Raw genomic sequence first — 15,655 nt, 5'->3', positions numbered from 1 at the left:
GGGAGACTTGGGGATACGAAATGTTTTTAGGATTTCATACACTTTTTTTAACACTAGGTCATCTGACGGTTTTTTTGTTCAAACTTCATGCTAAAGGCATACGACGAGGGACTGGGATTTCTGTGGTGTCTTTGGAAAATGCAGGCTTTCACTTTATCAGCTGACTGACTTGGGTTCCAGTGTGCCCAGAGCTCCCAAAATGGCATCAGTGGCCTCTTCTCAAAGAGAGTCCTTGATTATATGTTGGATTATGTGAAGATGTAATTCATCTTCTTCATCTAAAGAATGTGGATGGCTTTGATTTTGCACTTCTGACTTCGAGGCAGATGCCAGCTGCTTCAAGAGACTTCCTCAATATCCTGCGCGCTATCCTTCCCCTCCCGCAGCTCCCCTTGATGCACAGGGGTTTAAGCTCACTGATCCAGCTTGGAAGCCCCAGGAGAGCAGCTAGAGGATTCGAGGACAACACGCAAAGTTTCTTTACCGCGGTTCAGAAGGTTTAGAAATTTCTCTTTTTCCTTTTCCTTTCATTTTTCACTTCAGGGCACGCTTGATCGTAGTGGGTGTTTTTAATCTTTCATTGTGTGTGGATCTGCGTAGATATCTGAATCACGTGCATAGAGCAAGATTTGTTTAAATGCAGAGGTAAGAGTCCCCGAATGCTTTCCCGGGAGGCCCCTCGCGTTCCACTGGGCCTGAGCCCTGGCGGAGCGGGCCTGGTGCGCACTGAACCCGGGGCAGGAGCGCCCCTGCCCAGGCTCCCCCGCTTTCTCACCTGCCGACGCCTGCCCGCCCGAGGCTTCCCAGACCGCCCCCTGCATGGGTTCCGCCACCCTTGAGGGAACCGCGGCAGGGCCGCCAGGCATGGCAGCGGGGCCGAGGCCAGCAGGATCCAGCAGCCCCGGCTGGCAACCGAAGCAAAAATAGAACAATTTGGACTCACCCTGTTTAGAAACTGCTACAGATTTTAAGCCAACTGTAAGTACAGTTTGAGAATCCTACCTAACTGGTGTCACACTGGCCTCCAAAATTCTTCCCACAGAGACCTGTTCTTCTGAAATAAAAAGTAACCCCTCATCTCATGATAGTTCAAAGATACTTTCAGTTTGTGCCTTAAATCCCGTGTGCGTGTATTTTACCTAGTGATTGTAGTTGTGCTGTTTGGTATTGTTTCTGTTTACAGCCCTAAACGCTTATTTCCAGTTTCTGTGCCTTCAGTTATTTTAAGTGGCCGGGTACTGCTCTTCAGTGCTGCCAGGTTGGTTCCTGTAAGCTCTGCTCTGTTAGACTTTTTGCTTTTATTCCAGCGCTGTAGTGAATGCCTTTATACATGTGTCTTTGTTTCTTCCCTAAAATTGTAACGCTGGAAGAAAGTCCTAGAAATAGAATGATTGGGTCAAAGGATAGGATTATTGTGGCTTTGCTGTGTATTGCTGTATTGCTTTCCAGAAACCTCTCCCGGCTTACCAGCGGTAGAAAAGGAAAGTGCCAGAGGCACTACTGGATTCTTCTACTTTAGTGGGTTCCACATCAGACCTTAACATCACTCATTTGCATTTCTTTGGTCACCAAAACTTCACCCTCAGTTGTTTTACTGCAGGATTTAAAACATTAATGTTGCTACCCTGACTTCATTCCCTTTGTAAAGAAAGATAAAATAGATATTCAGGGAACCTGGTGGTGTAAACCTTTTTTTTTTTTCTCCTTTTAAGGTTTTTTTTTTCTTTCTTACAGCTTCGCCTGACTTCCAAGCTTTGTTCTTTAGTGTTGCTGCGTGATATTTCTCAAGTTCAGTTTTATCCATGTCAATCCTTGATTTAAAACTCCCATTGCCATGGGGCGCCTGGGTGGCTCAGTGGGTTAAGCCTCTGTCTTCAGCTCAGATTATGATCTCAGGATCTTGGGATCGAGCCGTGCATCGGGCTCTCTGCTCAGTGGGAGCTTGCTTCCCCCTCTCTCTGCCTGTCTCATGCCTACCTGTGATCTCTGTCAAATAAATAAATAGAATCCTTAAAAAAAAACAGAAAACTCCACTGCCATATTGGAAAAAGATTCAAGCTTTTTAAGTGTGACTTAGAGGCATTTTGGGCTCGAACCCCTTACCTGTGTGGTTCCATCCAGGCCTGCCTTTCTCTCAGCCTGTTTCCATGGAGCTCGGGGCTCTTTCTGGGATTAGGTCACGTGACACAACATACTCTGTTAATAAATTAAGCAGCGCACCGCACGTTGTTTATTTACGTGCCTGACTTTCCTCTAAGACCGTGGGGGTTCTCGAAGCAGTGGCGGCCCTCCCTGGTGATTGCCCGCTAGGGCCCAAGTGTCTGGCAGCTTTGTGCAATACTGTTTTCCACTGTACTGAAAATATTAGAGCAAAATTTTGGACTTTTTTTGTCCTAGTATTTAGAGCGGCAATTTAAAGAAACCACATCTTCCTAAGTGACTTCTGCACCAGCTGTGTGCTCTCAAACTCTCTGGGCCTCGGTTTGCTTCTAAGTTGGGCACAACAGTATTCCCGTCCTGAGGTTATTGTGAAGATAAAATGAGTCCGTCCATGTTCGGGCTTACAGACTGACTGCACCCAGTGTTAGTGCCTGACACAGGATCGCCATCTTCTTCCACGAGGTTTTGTTTTAAATACTAAGGAAGGTGTGAACACAAGCATGGTCTGGGTTTGAGATTAGGGAGTGCACCATTTCTTTCTGGTAGCATGTCTGGGTCTGTAGCCCCAACGGGGTAGTCTCGTGCTTAAAGGTTTTCATATACTAGTGGTTCCTAGGCAACTCCTCAGTGTACTTGAAAAATGGATCCGTAGTATGGGGATGGTCCCCCATTGGGTGGTTGTGGGGTAAATTAAGTCTTGAGCGAAGATCAGTCCTTTAGGAATAATGGGATTGATCAGAGTTGGCTTTCCAGGTAGGACATGGTAGGACATGAATCTCCTGGTCAGTAAGCCCAGAGGGAGGGAGCTGGGACCCGGAACCGAGCAGCTCCGTGGGGCGCACCGGAAGCAGCAGCTCATGTGATTGGCGGGTGGGAAGCTGCTTCCCTGGACCCCGCGTGCACCCGTGGCTGCAGGGACCGCAGAATAGGGTAATACATTTTTGTCTTCAGCGACCTTTCAAGCTGTCTGGCACGAGGGAGAGATGCGTCAGTGTCAGACCGTGGGCGAGCCGCACATGTGCCCTGCCTGGTGGCCTCAGGGGGACAGCTAGAGCCATGCGGGCGGTTCTCTAGCTCCGCAGCGTGGAGGCCAGCCCCAGCCTTTCCCCGCCTGAGCGCCAGGGAGCTCCGTAGAGGAACGTCAGTGCGGCGGTACCTGGGAACACTTTGCTTGAGCAATTTCAGCCTTCCGTGTCCGAAACCAGCATTTTGGAAGTGTTGTTACCGAATTCACTGATGGATGGTTTCCACAGCACTTTTCCACGTACGCCTTCTGAAGGAGGGTGTCCTGTTACGTGTCTCTCTAGGTCTGTCCTGGTGCTCCAGATGAGGGCACTGACTGGTGGCAAAATAACACGATGTCTGGGTGGCTCAGTCTGTTAAGTGCCTGCCTTTGGCTCTGGTCGCGACTTCAGGGTCCTGCGATGGAGCCCCAAGTCCGGTTCCCTGCTCAGCGGGGAGTCTGCTTGTCCTTCTGACTCACCCACTCCCCTTGCTCGCTCAAGTAAAATCTTAAAAGAAAAAACATCACATGTTGAAAGGTTAGAATGAACTGACATTGCTAACTTCATTGAGCTGTTCATCCTCACGACCTTCTCAGGCAGGACCTCCTCTGTAGAGATGAGGAAATGGACACTTAGGCCTTTGCCCGCCAGAGGCCACACAGCAGCTGATAATGCAGCTTGAACTTGAAAGCAGTGTTTGAAACCACAGTCCTATGCATCTCCCATAGAAAGAAGACAAAGAGGGATTGAAAAGACTGTGTCACTTCTTCTTTGGGAACGGTGGCCTGAGGATAGTTGGAACTACTGAATGTTCGGGAAGGGGAGCCAGTTTAATTTTTTTGATTCCTGAGTGAGAAAATGATATCCAGTGAGTTGTGGCGAGTGCCCACATCTGTTTAAAAAAATACACAGGGAGGCCCTATCCTTTTAACGTCAAATTTGTATCAGTGGTAATAAATTATAGAGCATCTGCATGTTTTTGTCTTCCTCTTTAATTAGCACATTCCAGAAGAATTCGTTTTAATTCTACTGTTCCGCATGTGTTGTAGGGATGGGGGAAGATTAATGAGAATGGCTGTTTACAGTAAAGAAAAATGAAAACAGCTTAGGCTTTGTTGCATAATCTAGTTGTTAAAAAACATACAGCCTAAGCATAGGAGTAGGTGGGTTGTGACAGTAGTCTAGGGCCATGAAGCTGTGTGTTTTACTTGTCTCTCAACTTCGTAGTTGTGGGAGACCATGGTAGTTTCAGTGAATTAAAAACCAAACTCTGTTTTCAACAGGATGCATTCAGTTTACTCGCTTACTCAGACCCTTGGAACAGCCCAGTTGGAAATCAGCTTGACCCAATTCAGAGAGAACCCGTGTGCTCAGCTCTTAACAGTGCAATATTAGGTGAGTAAAACCACAGCTTCAACGAGACTCTCTGAATATTGGAGGTGGTATTTGTGCTGGGATTTCTGTTTCGGTAGTCTTGAGGGGAAGTGCTTTCTACATTTTTAAGAGAATTATTTTGGAATACAGAAACCTTCCCCTCCGCTGTCTGAATTCCAGATGAAGTGCATTCAGATGGACTAAACAGTACTTTGGGGTACACCTGGGGAAGTCGGGAAGTTTTTGTGCGCAGGTTGCAAAAGCATTTTGGACTGAGGCTGCCGGGGGCACATTGGGCAGCAGAAGCCCCTGGCGTAGCACGATGTTTGTACTAAAGTTGAGCGTATTCGGTGGGTGCCCTTACCGAGCACAAAGGGTGGGCAGGGAAGAGCAGCAGCGTCAGGAGCGAGGCTTGGCTGAGGTGAGCCCGAGTGACAGGCCACGAGTTGCCGTTGCTGTGAGCCGCTTGCTGCCGAGGATCGTGACGGCGTTGGTGTACTGAATAGTTGCACTAGGTGTGCGAACTCGGCGACATACTGTGCGTTTACATACAAATTCTACAGGGTTGTTTAGGTGAAACTATCTTCTAATTTCTGGATACTTGTTTTTTTGTTTTTTTTATTTTTATTTTTTATAAACACATTTTTATCCCCAGGGGTACAGGTCTGTGAATCGCCAGATTTACACACTTCACAGCACTCACCAAAGCACATACCCTCCCTAATTTCTGGATACTTCTTTTCAAATGTAATTTGTAAGAGTGATTTTTCACTTGACTTTAGAATCTAGTTCCTCTGCTAAATGAGACTCCATCTACAAGTGTTTTTTTACAGCTTGGCCCTGTCAAATGTGGAGGCTTAAACATGTTTCAGACTGTTTTTTAGGTGCAGGAAAGCAGTGCCGCAAAGAGTAGCTTCGAGAACATTTTAGACAGGGAGACAGGTAGAGGGACAGGGCTCTTGGCCACAATGTAAAGGAAGCAAGTAGTCATAGTTGAGCCTTAATCCATTATTTGCTCTTACAGAAGTTAATTACAGTTGACCCTTGAAGAATGGGGGGGTTGGGGTACCAACCCTGCTGCACAGTCAAAAATTTGCATGTAACTTTTGACTCCCCCAAAACCTAACTACCGAGAGGCTGCTGCTGGCTGGAAGCCTTACCAGGAACAGGAGCGCTTGGTTAACACGTATCTTGTATGTTACGTGCCTCCTGTACTGGGTTCTTGCAGTTAAACTAGAGAAGAGACGGGGAAACCGTAAGGGGAGAAACACTGCTGGACCCAGAGAAATGCTACATGGCCGTGCACCTGTGCAGTACACACCCCTGCTTCTCAGGGTCAACTGTTAATTTGTTGCGTGTTAAGGTATCATAGTGGGGTGTTTGGAGTAAGAACAGTTACTAAAAAAAAGTAAGTCATCTTTTGTGCTGTTTCCTTACATTTAGAACTTGTATATAATAAATACTGTGAATTTTCTTTGATTAATGTGTTGTGCTTTTGGTTACATGAAATTCATTTAGCTCTGTTGGTAGAAATAGAATTTAATAGCAATCGTGGGATTATAGGGCAGATTATGGTTTACTGTAATTGTCTTTTTGAAATTACTACATGGTAAGTAATCATGAAGGCTTAATTTCAGCTACATGTATAGGTAAACTCAGACTTGGAAAGAATTTCCTTTTGTTTTTATTTTTATTTTTTCCTCCAGATTTTTATTTCCGTTCAAGTTAGTTAACATACAGTGTGTCGCTGGTTTCAGGAGTAGAAGTCAGTGATACATCGCTTACATACAACATCCAGTGCTCGTCACAAGTGCTCCCTTTAATGCCCATCCCCCCGCTAGCCCACCGTCCACCCACCTCCGCCTCCATCAACCCTGTTTGTTCCGTCTTTACGGGTCTTAGGGTTCGCTTCTCTTTTTTCCCCCCTTCCCCTGTGTTCATGCTATGTTTCTTAAACTCCACATGTGAGTGAAATCGTATGGTACTTGTCCTTGACTGACTTCCCGAAGCATAGTACGCTCTAGCTCCAGACCACAGCGTTGCAAATGGCAAGATTTCATTGTTTTTTTTTTTCTTTTTTTTTTGCAGCCAAGTAATAGTCCATTGTATATATATGCCACATCTTCTAGAAAGAATTATTGGAGTAACCAGTTTTTCGCAAGAGGTTTTTTTTGTATCTTGGGTTCTTTAAGGGAATTCAGTTATTCAATATTAAATTTAGGACCACTGTGCAAGATAATACGTATTTTTATATACTGTGCTACACATTATGTAGTATGGGTTTAGCTATAAATTGTACTTAAATTTATATTGATAGAATTCCTACAGAATGACAAGATTAGCAGATTGCTATAGGTCAGTGTACAGATTTATAAATACGCTCATTTATGTAGTTTCATCTCTAGTGCTTAAAGTTGTTAGATTAATTGCATGTAATTCCAGTAAGTTCTATATCCCAAAAAAAAGCCCCTTAAAAATGCTTATTAACCAGGGCACCTGGGTGGCTCAGTGGGTTAAAGCCTCTGCCTTTGGCCCAGGTTATGATCCCAGGGTCCTGGGATCGAGCCCCGCATCGGGCTCTCTGCTCAGCAGGGAGCCTGCTTCCTCCTCTCTCTCTGCCTGCCTCTCTGTCTACCTGTGATCTCTGTCAACTAAATAAATAAAAATCTTTAAAAAAAAATGCTTATTAACCACATGCCCCTGCCCCTCACCAAAGTAGAACTAGAGTACCTCTGGATGCTTACCTTTGAGCAACGTTACTTCCCTATACAAGAGAAAGTTTGGAGAAAATGTTTCCTTTTCAGTTTTTATTCTGTTACACTGATTTTATATAAAAAACTGTTCTCAATTCACAGAACAGTAAAAGTCGGTCCTGCTTGGATTAGACTTGGCAAAAAATGTTTATCATCATCCAAGTTTAGCTAAATAGTGTTGCCAAATAATAGCCAGGACCTTACTAATCCTAACCTACAGACCACTTTTCAAACCATACTTTCTCCCCAGTTTGTGTGCTTTTTCTGCCATATTTTGATTCTTACATTCTTGATCCTGTTTTCTCTTTTATTTTATTATTATTTTTTTAATATTTTATTTATTTATTTGACAGTGAGAGATCACAAGTAGGCAGAGAGGCTGGCAGAGAGAGAGGAAGGGAAGCAGGCTACCTGCTGAGCAGAGAGCCCGATGTGGGGCTTGATCCCAGGACCCTGAGATCATGACCTGAACCGAAGGCAGCGGCTCAACCCACTGAGCCACCCAGGCGCCCCAATCCTGTTTTCTCTTTTAAATCCTGAATTTCCCCCCCCCCCTTTTCAGCTCCATTCCTTCTGAATCTTTTCTTTCTCCCACCACACTGCAGACTTGGAATTCAGAGCTGAATTCAGTCATAGGGAGCCTTACCAGCCAGTATCATGGTTTTTGCCCTTGGTTATCAACTATGCCTACAAACGATTGATTAATAATTTTATTAATTGGGAATCTGTATAAACTTAAATTGTGGACATTTCCACCAAGATCACCAGCTTCTAGCAGGTCTGCCACTTTCCCCAGTATTTTTTTTTTTTTAATCTCTGGTAAAGGACAGATTTTGGTACTTAACTACATCTGTACTGTAGGTGACCATTTTGGGGTATGCATGACCCTGAAAACTAATTTATTGGCAGTTATCTGTCAATTTAACTCCAGGATCAGAGGGTGATTTTGCTTTTGTCATCACTTATGGCCACCGTCACCATCAGGCCCCCTACAAACCCAAGTTAACACTCCCCTGTTAACACTGTGACTTGGAGACAATTAGCCTCAGTTGGGTCCTCTCCCCAGAAGGGGAAGAATCCAGCACTGAAACTTCTACTGAAAACCTGGTGTCTTTTTTTGGTAAGTCGGCTGACTTTAGTGAAGCTGAAGAGAAATACTAAATCTTCCCTACTCCTCACTGTAAGTATCAGGAAAGAAACTACATCTTTCCAATCGTAATTAATATGAAAGTTTTTAAGTACCTAAAGGTTTAAAAGTCTAATTCTGCAAGCATTTCTCTTAACAGATGAATACCTACTACCCGTACTGCCTAGTCAGAGCAGCGTATCCAAGATAGTCCACATTGGCTTAGAAGTTACCCTCGCTAGTCAGGTCACTAAGAGCCGTGTAGACGTTGCTAATTTTTAGAGTAATGCAGTATCTTCCCAACAGAGTTTTTAGAAAAGGTCTTGCTAATTGCTATTTCCATTTTTAATCATTTTTTCCTCAGAAACCCACAATCTGCCAAAGCAACCTCCACTTGCCCTAGCCATGGGACAGGCCACACAGTGTCTAGGACTGATGGCTCGATCAGGAATCGGATCCTGTGCGTTTGCCGCAGTGGAAGACTGCCTGCATTAGCCGTGCATTTCAGGAGCGCACGCGTACTGTGGCATATAGTCAACATGGAAGTAGACCAGCTCTGCTGATTTGAAATTTAGATTTTTTTAATTATGTACTGGGGACAGGTTTTTGTCGCTTTACATTGCTTCCTAGTTTACAGCATGATGCAAATGATTTTCTAACTTGGTGTTAGGAGAAATTATTTTCCATCTTTAACCTCTTAGTTGTCTAAGAGTTAAATATTACTGAATTTCAGACATTCAAATTGATCATCACAAATCCTTTAAAACAATTATCTAAAAGAAACCAAAAAATCCTGCCGCCTTTGTTTGGGGGAGAGGGGGGAAGGAAAACGGAACAAGTTGTGTTTGTGTTAGCATGTGGGTGATGTAAACTTCAAATCGGGAGATGCTCTGACCCCCGCTCCCATATAAGCATTCAATCAGTGTAACTTGCAAAACGCATAAACATCTGACAGTTTGAATTTATAGTGTTGATGGAAGAAATCATTTTTAATGTGTACTGTAAAACTTGAAATACTCAGGAGCTGAGTGAATATGTTTGTTGCTACTTACAATCCCGACCTGTTAGTCCCAGTAGTTTTGTTTTAACATGGTCTTTTTCAACTTTGTTTCCTGTTTAACTACAGACGACTTCTGTTGTAGACTCACAGTTTAACTGTTGTATTATAACAGTATTACATGTCAACAGTGTGGTTATGACCTTTATTTATATAAAAACCAAATATTTAGTCAATTTACCGTGTCTTAATTTAATCTTTGTACACCTTCCATTTTTAAGTGCTTAAATGAGTACTATATTGCAATAAAAATGTAGTGATATAATTAACCAGCCATTAAAAATTTACTATTACAGATACTAGAGTGTCAGTTGAGTCTATATATCAGGTACCTGCATATTCTGATTAATAGGAAATTAGAGCAATTAAAATGAATGGTTTATACTATAAATCTGAGTTCTGCAACCTAAGACTGCCTTCAGAGCATCAGCCTCTGGATTAGTCAAACCTGATACTGGGATGCTGCAGACAACAGGAAATCTGTTTCTGTAAAAACTACAGTGTGGCGCACGTGGCTTGTCCGTAAAGGAACCAAGATAACCGTATCCCTTGGCTGACTATTAATTTTGTATGAACAGACGTTTGAATAATTGTACTTAGATACTGCACTCTCTTAGTGACTTCTTTCCTTTTCTGTATTCTGTGAAACAAATTCTCACCAAAACCCCTGCAAGGCGAAGACATCTGAGAGCTGCAGCTGGGAACCCCCAGCTGTCCCATGTCTCCTCTACCCCCGCCACTCCTGCTGCGCACCCAGCACTGCGGGGAAGACCCACTTTTTCAGTTAAATGCATAAACACTCATAAAAAGGAAAACCATTCCTTTGAAGTTGCTTTTCCTTCCAGTGTAATCCTCAAAAACAAGGCTCCAGAAGGATGAAATGTGCTGGAGGGGCCTCCCCCAAAGATCTAGGATTTTTGCAATGACCTTTCAAAACGATTTATAAATGATTTATTAGATTGTCAGAAAAACTAATTCTCTAAACCACATAACCAAATACTATACATACAAGTACATACAAGTTCTAGTTCTTCAGTTAGCTTTACTTCTTAGAAGTTTTCATCTTCCTGACCATCCACCGTCTTTTAAACCTCTTTGCATTTTGTTTTTTCTGGGTTCCTAAAACAAAATTTTGTGCAGTAAGGATATTAGATATAAAATTCCCAAGAAATAATTCCAAAGTTTAAGATTCTATGAATACTAAAATTATGCTTACTAAATCAGATTGTCTAGATGTATGTACATGCTGATCTATTTTTCCAAAGAAAGCAACTTTAACATACTAATACAGAAGCCATTGTAAGGAAAACACTGATGTTTTGTGCTTGTTTACTGTCTCCTTAAAAAAGAACATTTTTCAATATATAAAAAACCAAGAAGAAAACTGGATCTTACCCCAAGCATTATTCAGAAACTGAGCTGCAGCCTTTTTCACTGGTAACCTCTTATTTTCAAGAGACAGGAACTTATTTACTAGAAAAGATAATTATTTCTCATTTCTTTGTTTAATTTGCAATAAAAAGTGAGAGAAACAGTCTGTGAAGAACTTACTAGTAGTTCTGTTGGTTCCCGGACCATACAAAGAATTCTGTATGAAGGCCTTCGCCGCTTGCTGCCGCGCGTCTCTTAGATCTTGATCTTTGAGCCTTAGAGCCACGTAGCTTTTATTCTGGCTGGTGACCAACAACAAAAGGTCAAAATGAGCAAGTCTGAAAACTACGTGTTTACTTTGAAAATTGAACATTTTTAAGTTATTTCAAAAAGTGAAAAAACCAAAATCCTACTCTTGTATATGCACAGATGATGAAGAAGACGAAATCACAGAACTATTTTATTTTACTAGAAGTGGACTAACAATTATGTCTTAGTAGGCTGATATTCTTATGTCAATAACAGAATTGGTTTTCCCAAAGAGGATCTCATCTGAAACCACTAATTAAAATATTTCTCCACATAAGCCAATACTTTAACTCTCTCTGGTCACCTTTACATTCGAGGTGAAAAGAAAGACGACTCTTACCCAACAGACTGTACTTTTTGTACTTTCTCTTTAGCGTTCTTAGAATCACTGCCTTTTTCATATTCTTCCTTTTTCTTCTGCAAATTAGCTAAAAAAACAAATTGAGTTTTATTTCAAGTTAGTAATTAGGTAAAAGCAAAGCAGAAACCTTTACTGGAGTTCACTGTAAACATCCACTCCTACCAATTTCAGCACAATTCTTTTTAGTAAGACACAGAACAGGTCCAAGCTACACACTCTTAGGGCCACGAACATTTGGCTGCAGATATCTACAGATGCACTTGACACTTATATGAGAAGTTATTTAAGTCAGAACAGTTCATACCTTCTTTCAGCTTTCCTGATGGTTTCTTTATGCTAAGGAAGAATAATGAAAACACGGATTGGTAAGGCTTCACTTCACTTACTTCACTTCACTTACGACTTCACTTACTACACAGTTCTGTCTGGCTTTACAAATAAGAGATCCCCCTTTCATTACCACCCACCTCAGTTTTTACTCAGGATCATTTTTGGAAAGCGGAAGTCCCTCCTGCTGCACTGCTACCAATTCCCAAACCAGCATATACTCGGAGGGACTATCTTCTTAGAATCCAAGTTGTGAAAGCGTATTAGCAAACTTCGACAGAAGCAGACTGCTGTAGTTAGCAGTTAAGGACTTAAGAAAAAAGTGAGTTATGTAACAGTACTCAAACTACGGAGTGAAAGGTGGCAGGACGGCATCCTTTTATTTGGAGAAATCACAAAGGATTAAATCAGCAGTTCAGGCACAAACACAGGGATGGAGACAAGGACTAGCCTCAAGGAGTACTGGTTGGAGAGACTTCAATGTAAGCTGACAAAATACAACAGGGAGATTCCCATGTAGAAGCACTTGCACAGTAGAAGGGCTACACAGAGGAGGAAGTGATGGGGTCAGGGGAGTAGGAGAAGGAAGAGGGGACACTTGAGCCTGGTTTCTAAAGAGGGAAGGGGAACATGCCACCAAATGCATCTGAATATATTACATATTCAGGATCTGAATAACTCTGGAAAAGTTCTTCTAAAAATTTAAGAACCAGTGGCCTAGATAAAAAATACGGGACCGGGGCACCTGGGTGGCTCAGTGGGTTAAGCCTCTGCCTTTGGCTCAGGTCGTGATCTCAGGATCCCGGGATCGAGCCCCACATCAGGCTCTCTGCTCAGCAGGGAGCCTGCTTTGCCCTCTCTCTCTGCCTGCCTCTCTGCCTACTTGTGATCTCTCTCTCTGTCCAATAAATAAATATAATCTTCAAAAATAAATGATCTTAAAAAAAAAAAATACGGGACCAAACTTCTGAAATTAAGGCAGTTAGGAGGGACCCTGGGTGACTGAGTTAAGTGTCTGCCTTTGGTTCAGGTCATGATCCCAGGTTCTAGGATTGAACCCCACATCAGGCACCTAGCTCAGTGGGGAGCCTGCTTCTCCTCTGCATGCCGCTCCCTGCTTATGCTCTTTCTCTGACAAAAATCTTTATTAAAAGGGCACTTGGGTGGCTCAGTTGTTAAGCATCTGCCTTCAGCTCAGGTCATGATCTCAGGATCCTGGGACTGATAAGCCCATCAGGCTCCCTGCTCGGCAGGAAGCCTGTTTCTCCCTCTTCCACTCCCCGCTTGTGTTCCCCCTCTTGCCGTGTCTGTCAAATAAAGTCTTTTAAAAAAAAAAAAAAAGAGGGGCGCCTGGGAGGCGCAGTGGGTTAAAGCCTCTGCCTTCGGCTCAGGTCATGATCCCAGGGTCCTGGGATCAAGCCCCGCATCGGGCTCTCTGCTCAGTAGGGAACCTGCTTGTCCTCTCTCTCTGGCTGCTTCTCTGCCTACTTGTGATCTCTGTCAAATAAATAAAATCTTTAAAAAAAAAAAAAAAAGACATTAAAAAACCTTTATTAGGGACGCCTGGGTGGCTCAGTTGGTTAAGCAGCTGCCTTCGGCTCAGGTCATGATCCCAGCGTCCTGGGATCGAGTCCCACATCGGGCTCCTTGCTCCGCAGGGAGCCTGCTTCTCCCTCTGACTCTGCCTTCCACTCTGTCTGCCTGTGCTTGCTCTCACTCTCTCTCTCTCTCTTACAAATAAATAAAATCTTTAAAAAAAAAAAAAAAAAAACCTTTATTAAATAAAAGCATTTAGGAGAAACAAAGGGGGGCATAAAAAATTACCCAATACTCAGAAGTCTAAGTTTATTAACATGATTTCATGGGACAGATGAGAAAGAGGAAGATAGCATTTGCCTTTAACCACTCAAAAGAGGGCAGAGCTGCTAAATGAAATGAATGAAGCCATAGCAGCCAAGGCAAGTACCGGACAGCATGTTCGGGAGCCTGTGGACAGTGTCTCCTACTCCACTAAATGCTAAGTCCCGAGACATTACTTTATTCACCACCATCTCTCCTGCCCCTAGTATGAGGACAGGAGCACAAGCATTTACTGACTCAACACCCTGGAATCAGTAACTCAGAAGCCAAAGTTAGCTACAGGAATGAACAAAGAAATGAAAATTGACAAAGAATGAACAAAGACTGAAAATTGGGAGTTGATTTCCTCCACCTTTCCCACCAGACTCAAGTATCTGCTATGTAGCCTTTTGTTACTTCTATTACTTGGATTCAAATAAACGTACCGATCCGTAACTCAAAGGTGTCTGTAACAAGATCCATCACTTACTTGGTCGGTCCAGCTGTGGTTAACTTCTCTAGAATGTTATCTGGAAGGAGTTTTCTTTTCTTAGATAAAAACATTAAAAAACTGATCAGCAGGGAGGTGCATGACAGTACGGCCCCACTTGCTTCCGAAGTTTCTGATTTTAAGGACAGTTTACACCGCGACAGAATGAACGAACCGGGCCGGCCCTGCCCCACGATCTCGGAGCGGTGGGACGGCTGCGCGCACGGAGCTCGCCACCCATTCCACATTCTCTGGAAGACCGGGTGAAGCCTGGCTAGGCGGCCCACCGTATGCCACCCCGTAGCTCTACACGGAGCGCAGTTAAGTCCCGTCCACCTCGAGTCCGTTCGGTGCGGCCCGTCTGCCAGACGTCAGAGAGCAAAGCAACCATACCCCTCGGTTTACAAAGCACCTCCTAATTCTCACAGCGACCCAATTTCGGAGAGAGAAACTACCTCCGCGACACTAAATGACGAGGCTGTACTGGCCCAGGAGGTAGGAACCCTCCGACCCTCGAATTCACGACCTCCCCATTCCCGTTCTCAGTCGGACAGCAAAGAGCTCCCGCGCCTTCGTTTCCGCCGTTCTAAGGAGGCGCGTCAGCGACCTTCCCCACCCGCAGGCCCCCCAGCTGGGCGCCGCACACGGGCACTCAACCCCGGCCGCGTGCCTCCCTACCCGCTCACCTTCTGTTCAATGAACAGCTCCTCGCGGCGCTTCCTCTTCTCCTTCAGGAGCGTTTTATCCCTGAAAGAGTGACAAGTTAGTGCGGGGCAGCATGCGCGGGACGGGAAGGGGCGGGTCCCCCGGCCGGCGGCGGGCTCCGAACCTGCGCACCGACTCCCGAACCCGCCGCTCCTCTTCTCGTGCTTCCGCCTGGGCGCTGGCGAAGGTCAGCTCCTCCGGGGCCTCGTCGTCCAACTCGTCGTCCCCTTCCTCGTCTTCTTCCTCCAACGGCTCCGCGGCCGCGCCGCTGCTGGGCTGCCCGAGCAACAGGCCGTGCTCCGCCTCCTCCTCCTCTTCGGAGGGGGGCTGGCCCTCGTCTACCATCGCCGAGGCCGGGATGCGGGACGCGCGCGGCCGGAGCTGTACCATAGCCCGCGCAGCGTCCGACCGTCCGGCTTCTGACCCGGAAGCAAGGCGCAAGCGCAGTGTGACGCAAAGTGCAAGCGACGCGACTTGCGTCGCCCCCTGCAGGTGCGGTTGGGGAGGCGGCCGCGGACGGCGGATGCGCGTGCGCAGAGCCGGGAAGGGCGTGGCCTACGGGACGGACAGTCCAGCAGTTGGGATGTTGTCTTCATTCCTCCGGGAAATTTCTCCTCCCGGGACGCCCCCTGGATTTCTCTCCACTTCATATAAGCGACTAGAACTTTCGCAGTGAGAGCAGGATAGAATGAGGCTTGTTTCTAGGAGGGGAGAGCCATCGTGAGACCTCTGCGGGGAAGCTGACAGCAGGGTTGCCTGGGCCCCCCTCCCCCAGTGCG

General features: G+C 44.9%; 2 protein-coding genes across 3 annotated transcripts in view; one reads left to right on the top strand and one right to left on the bottom strand.

Annotated features, from left to right (window-relative positions):
- Positions 1 to 9,773, top strand: part of RANBP9 (RAN binding protein 9) — an 88,493-nt gene extending 78,720 nt beyond the window's left edge. Inside the window, exons 13-14 of one of the 2 annotated variants that reach the window (XM_059179315.1) lie at positions 4,448 to 4,559; positions 8,782 to 9,773. In XM_059179315.1, coding sequence (XP_059035298.1) covers positions 4,448 to 4,559; positions 8,782 to 8,912 — 243 coding nt within the window. In that variant the 3' untranslated portion in view covers positions 8,913 to 9,773. The remainder of the gene's footprint in view (positions 1 to 4,447; positions 4,560 to 8,781) is intronic. The other variant, XM_059179317.1, reaches the window with a different exon arrangement.
- A 624-nt stretch (positions 9,774 to 10,397) lies between these two features.
- On the bottom strand, positions 10,398 to 15,327 carry NOL7 (nucleolar protein 7). The gene is made up of 8 exons (XM_059179334.1): positions 15,001 to 15,327; positions 14,858 to 14,918; positions 14,172 to 14,230; positions 11,820 to 11,851; positions 11,495 to 11,582; positions 11,026 to 11,147; positions 10,870 to 10,947; positions 10,398 to 10,593 (listed from the first exon to the last, which is right to left on the bottom strand). The coding sequence occupies exons 1-8, from the start codon at positions 15,264 to 15,266 to the stop codon at positions 10,517 to 10,519; spliced, it is 783 nt and encodes a 260-aa protein (XP_059035317.1). The 5' UTR covers positions 15,267 to 15,327; the 3' UTR covers positions 10,398 to 10,516.
- Between the last annotated feature and the right edge of the window lie 328 nt (positions 15,328 to 15,655).

The sequence above is a fragment of the Mustela lutreola genome, chromosome 6, assembly GCF_030435805.1.
Source record: "Mustela lutreola isolate mMusLut2 chromosome 6, mMusLut2.pri, whole genome shotgun sequence".
In the NCBI taxonomy this organism is placed as follows: Eukaryota; Metazoa; Chordata; class Mammalia; order Carnivora; family Mustelidae; genus Mustela; species Mustela lutreola.
This window is presented reverse-complemented; position numbering and strand designations above follow the sequence as displayed.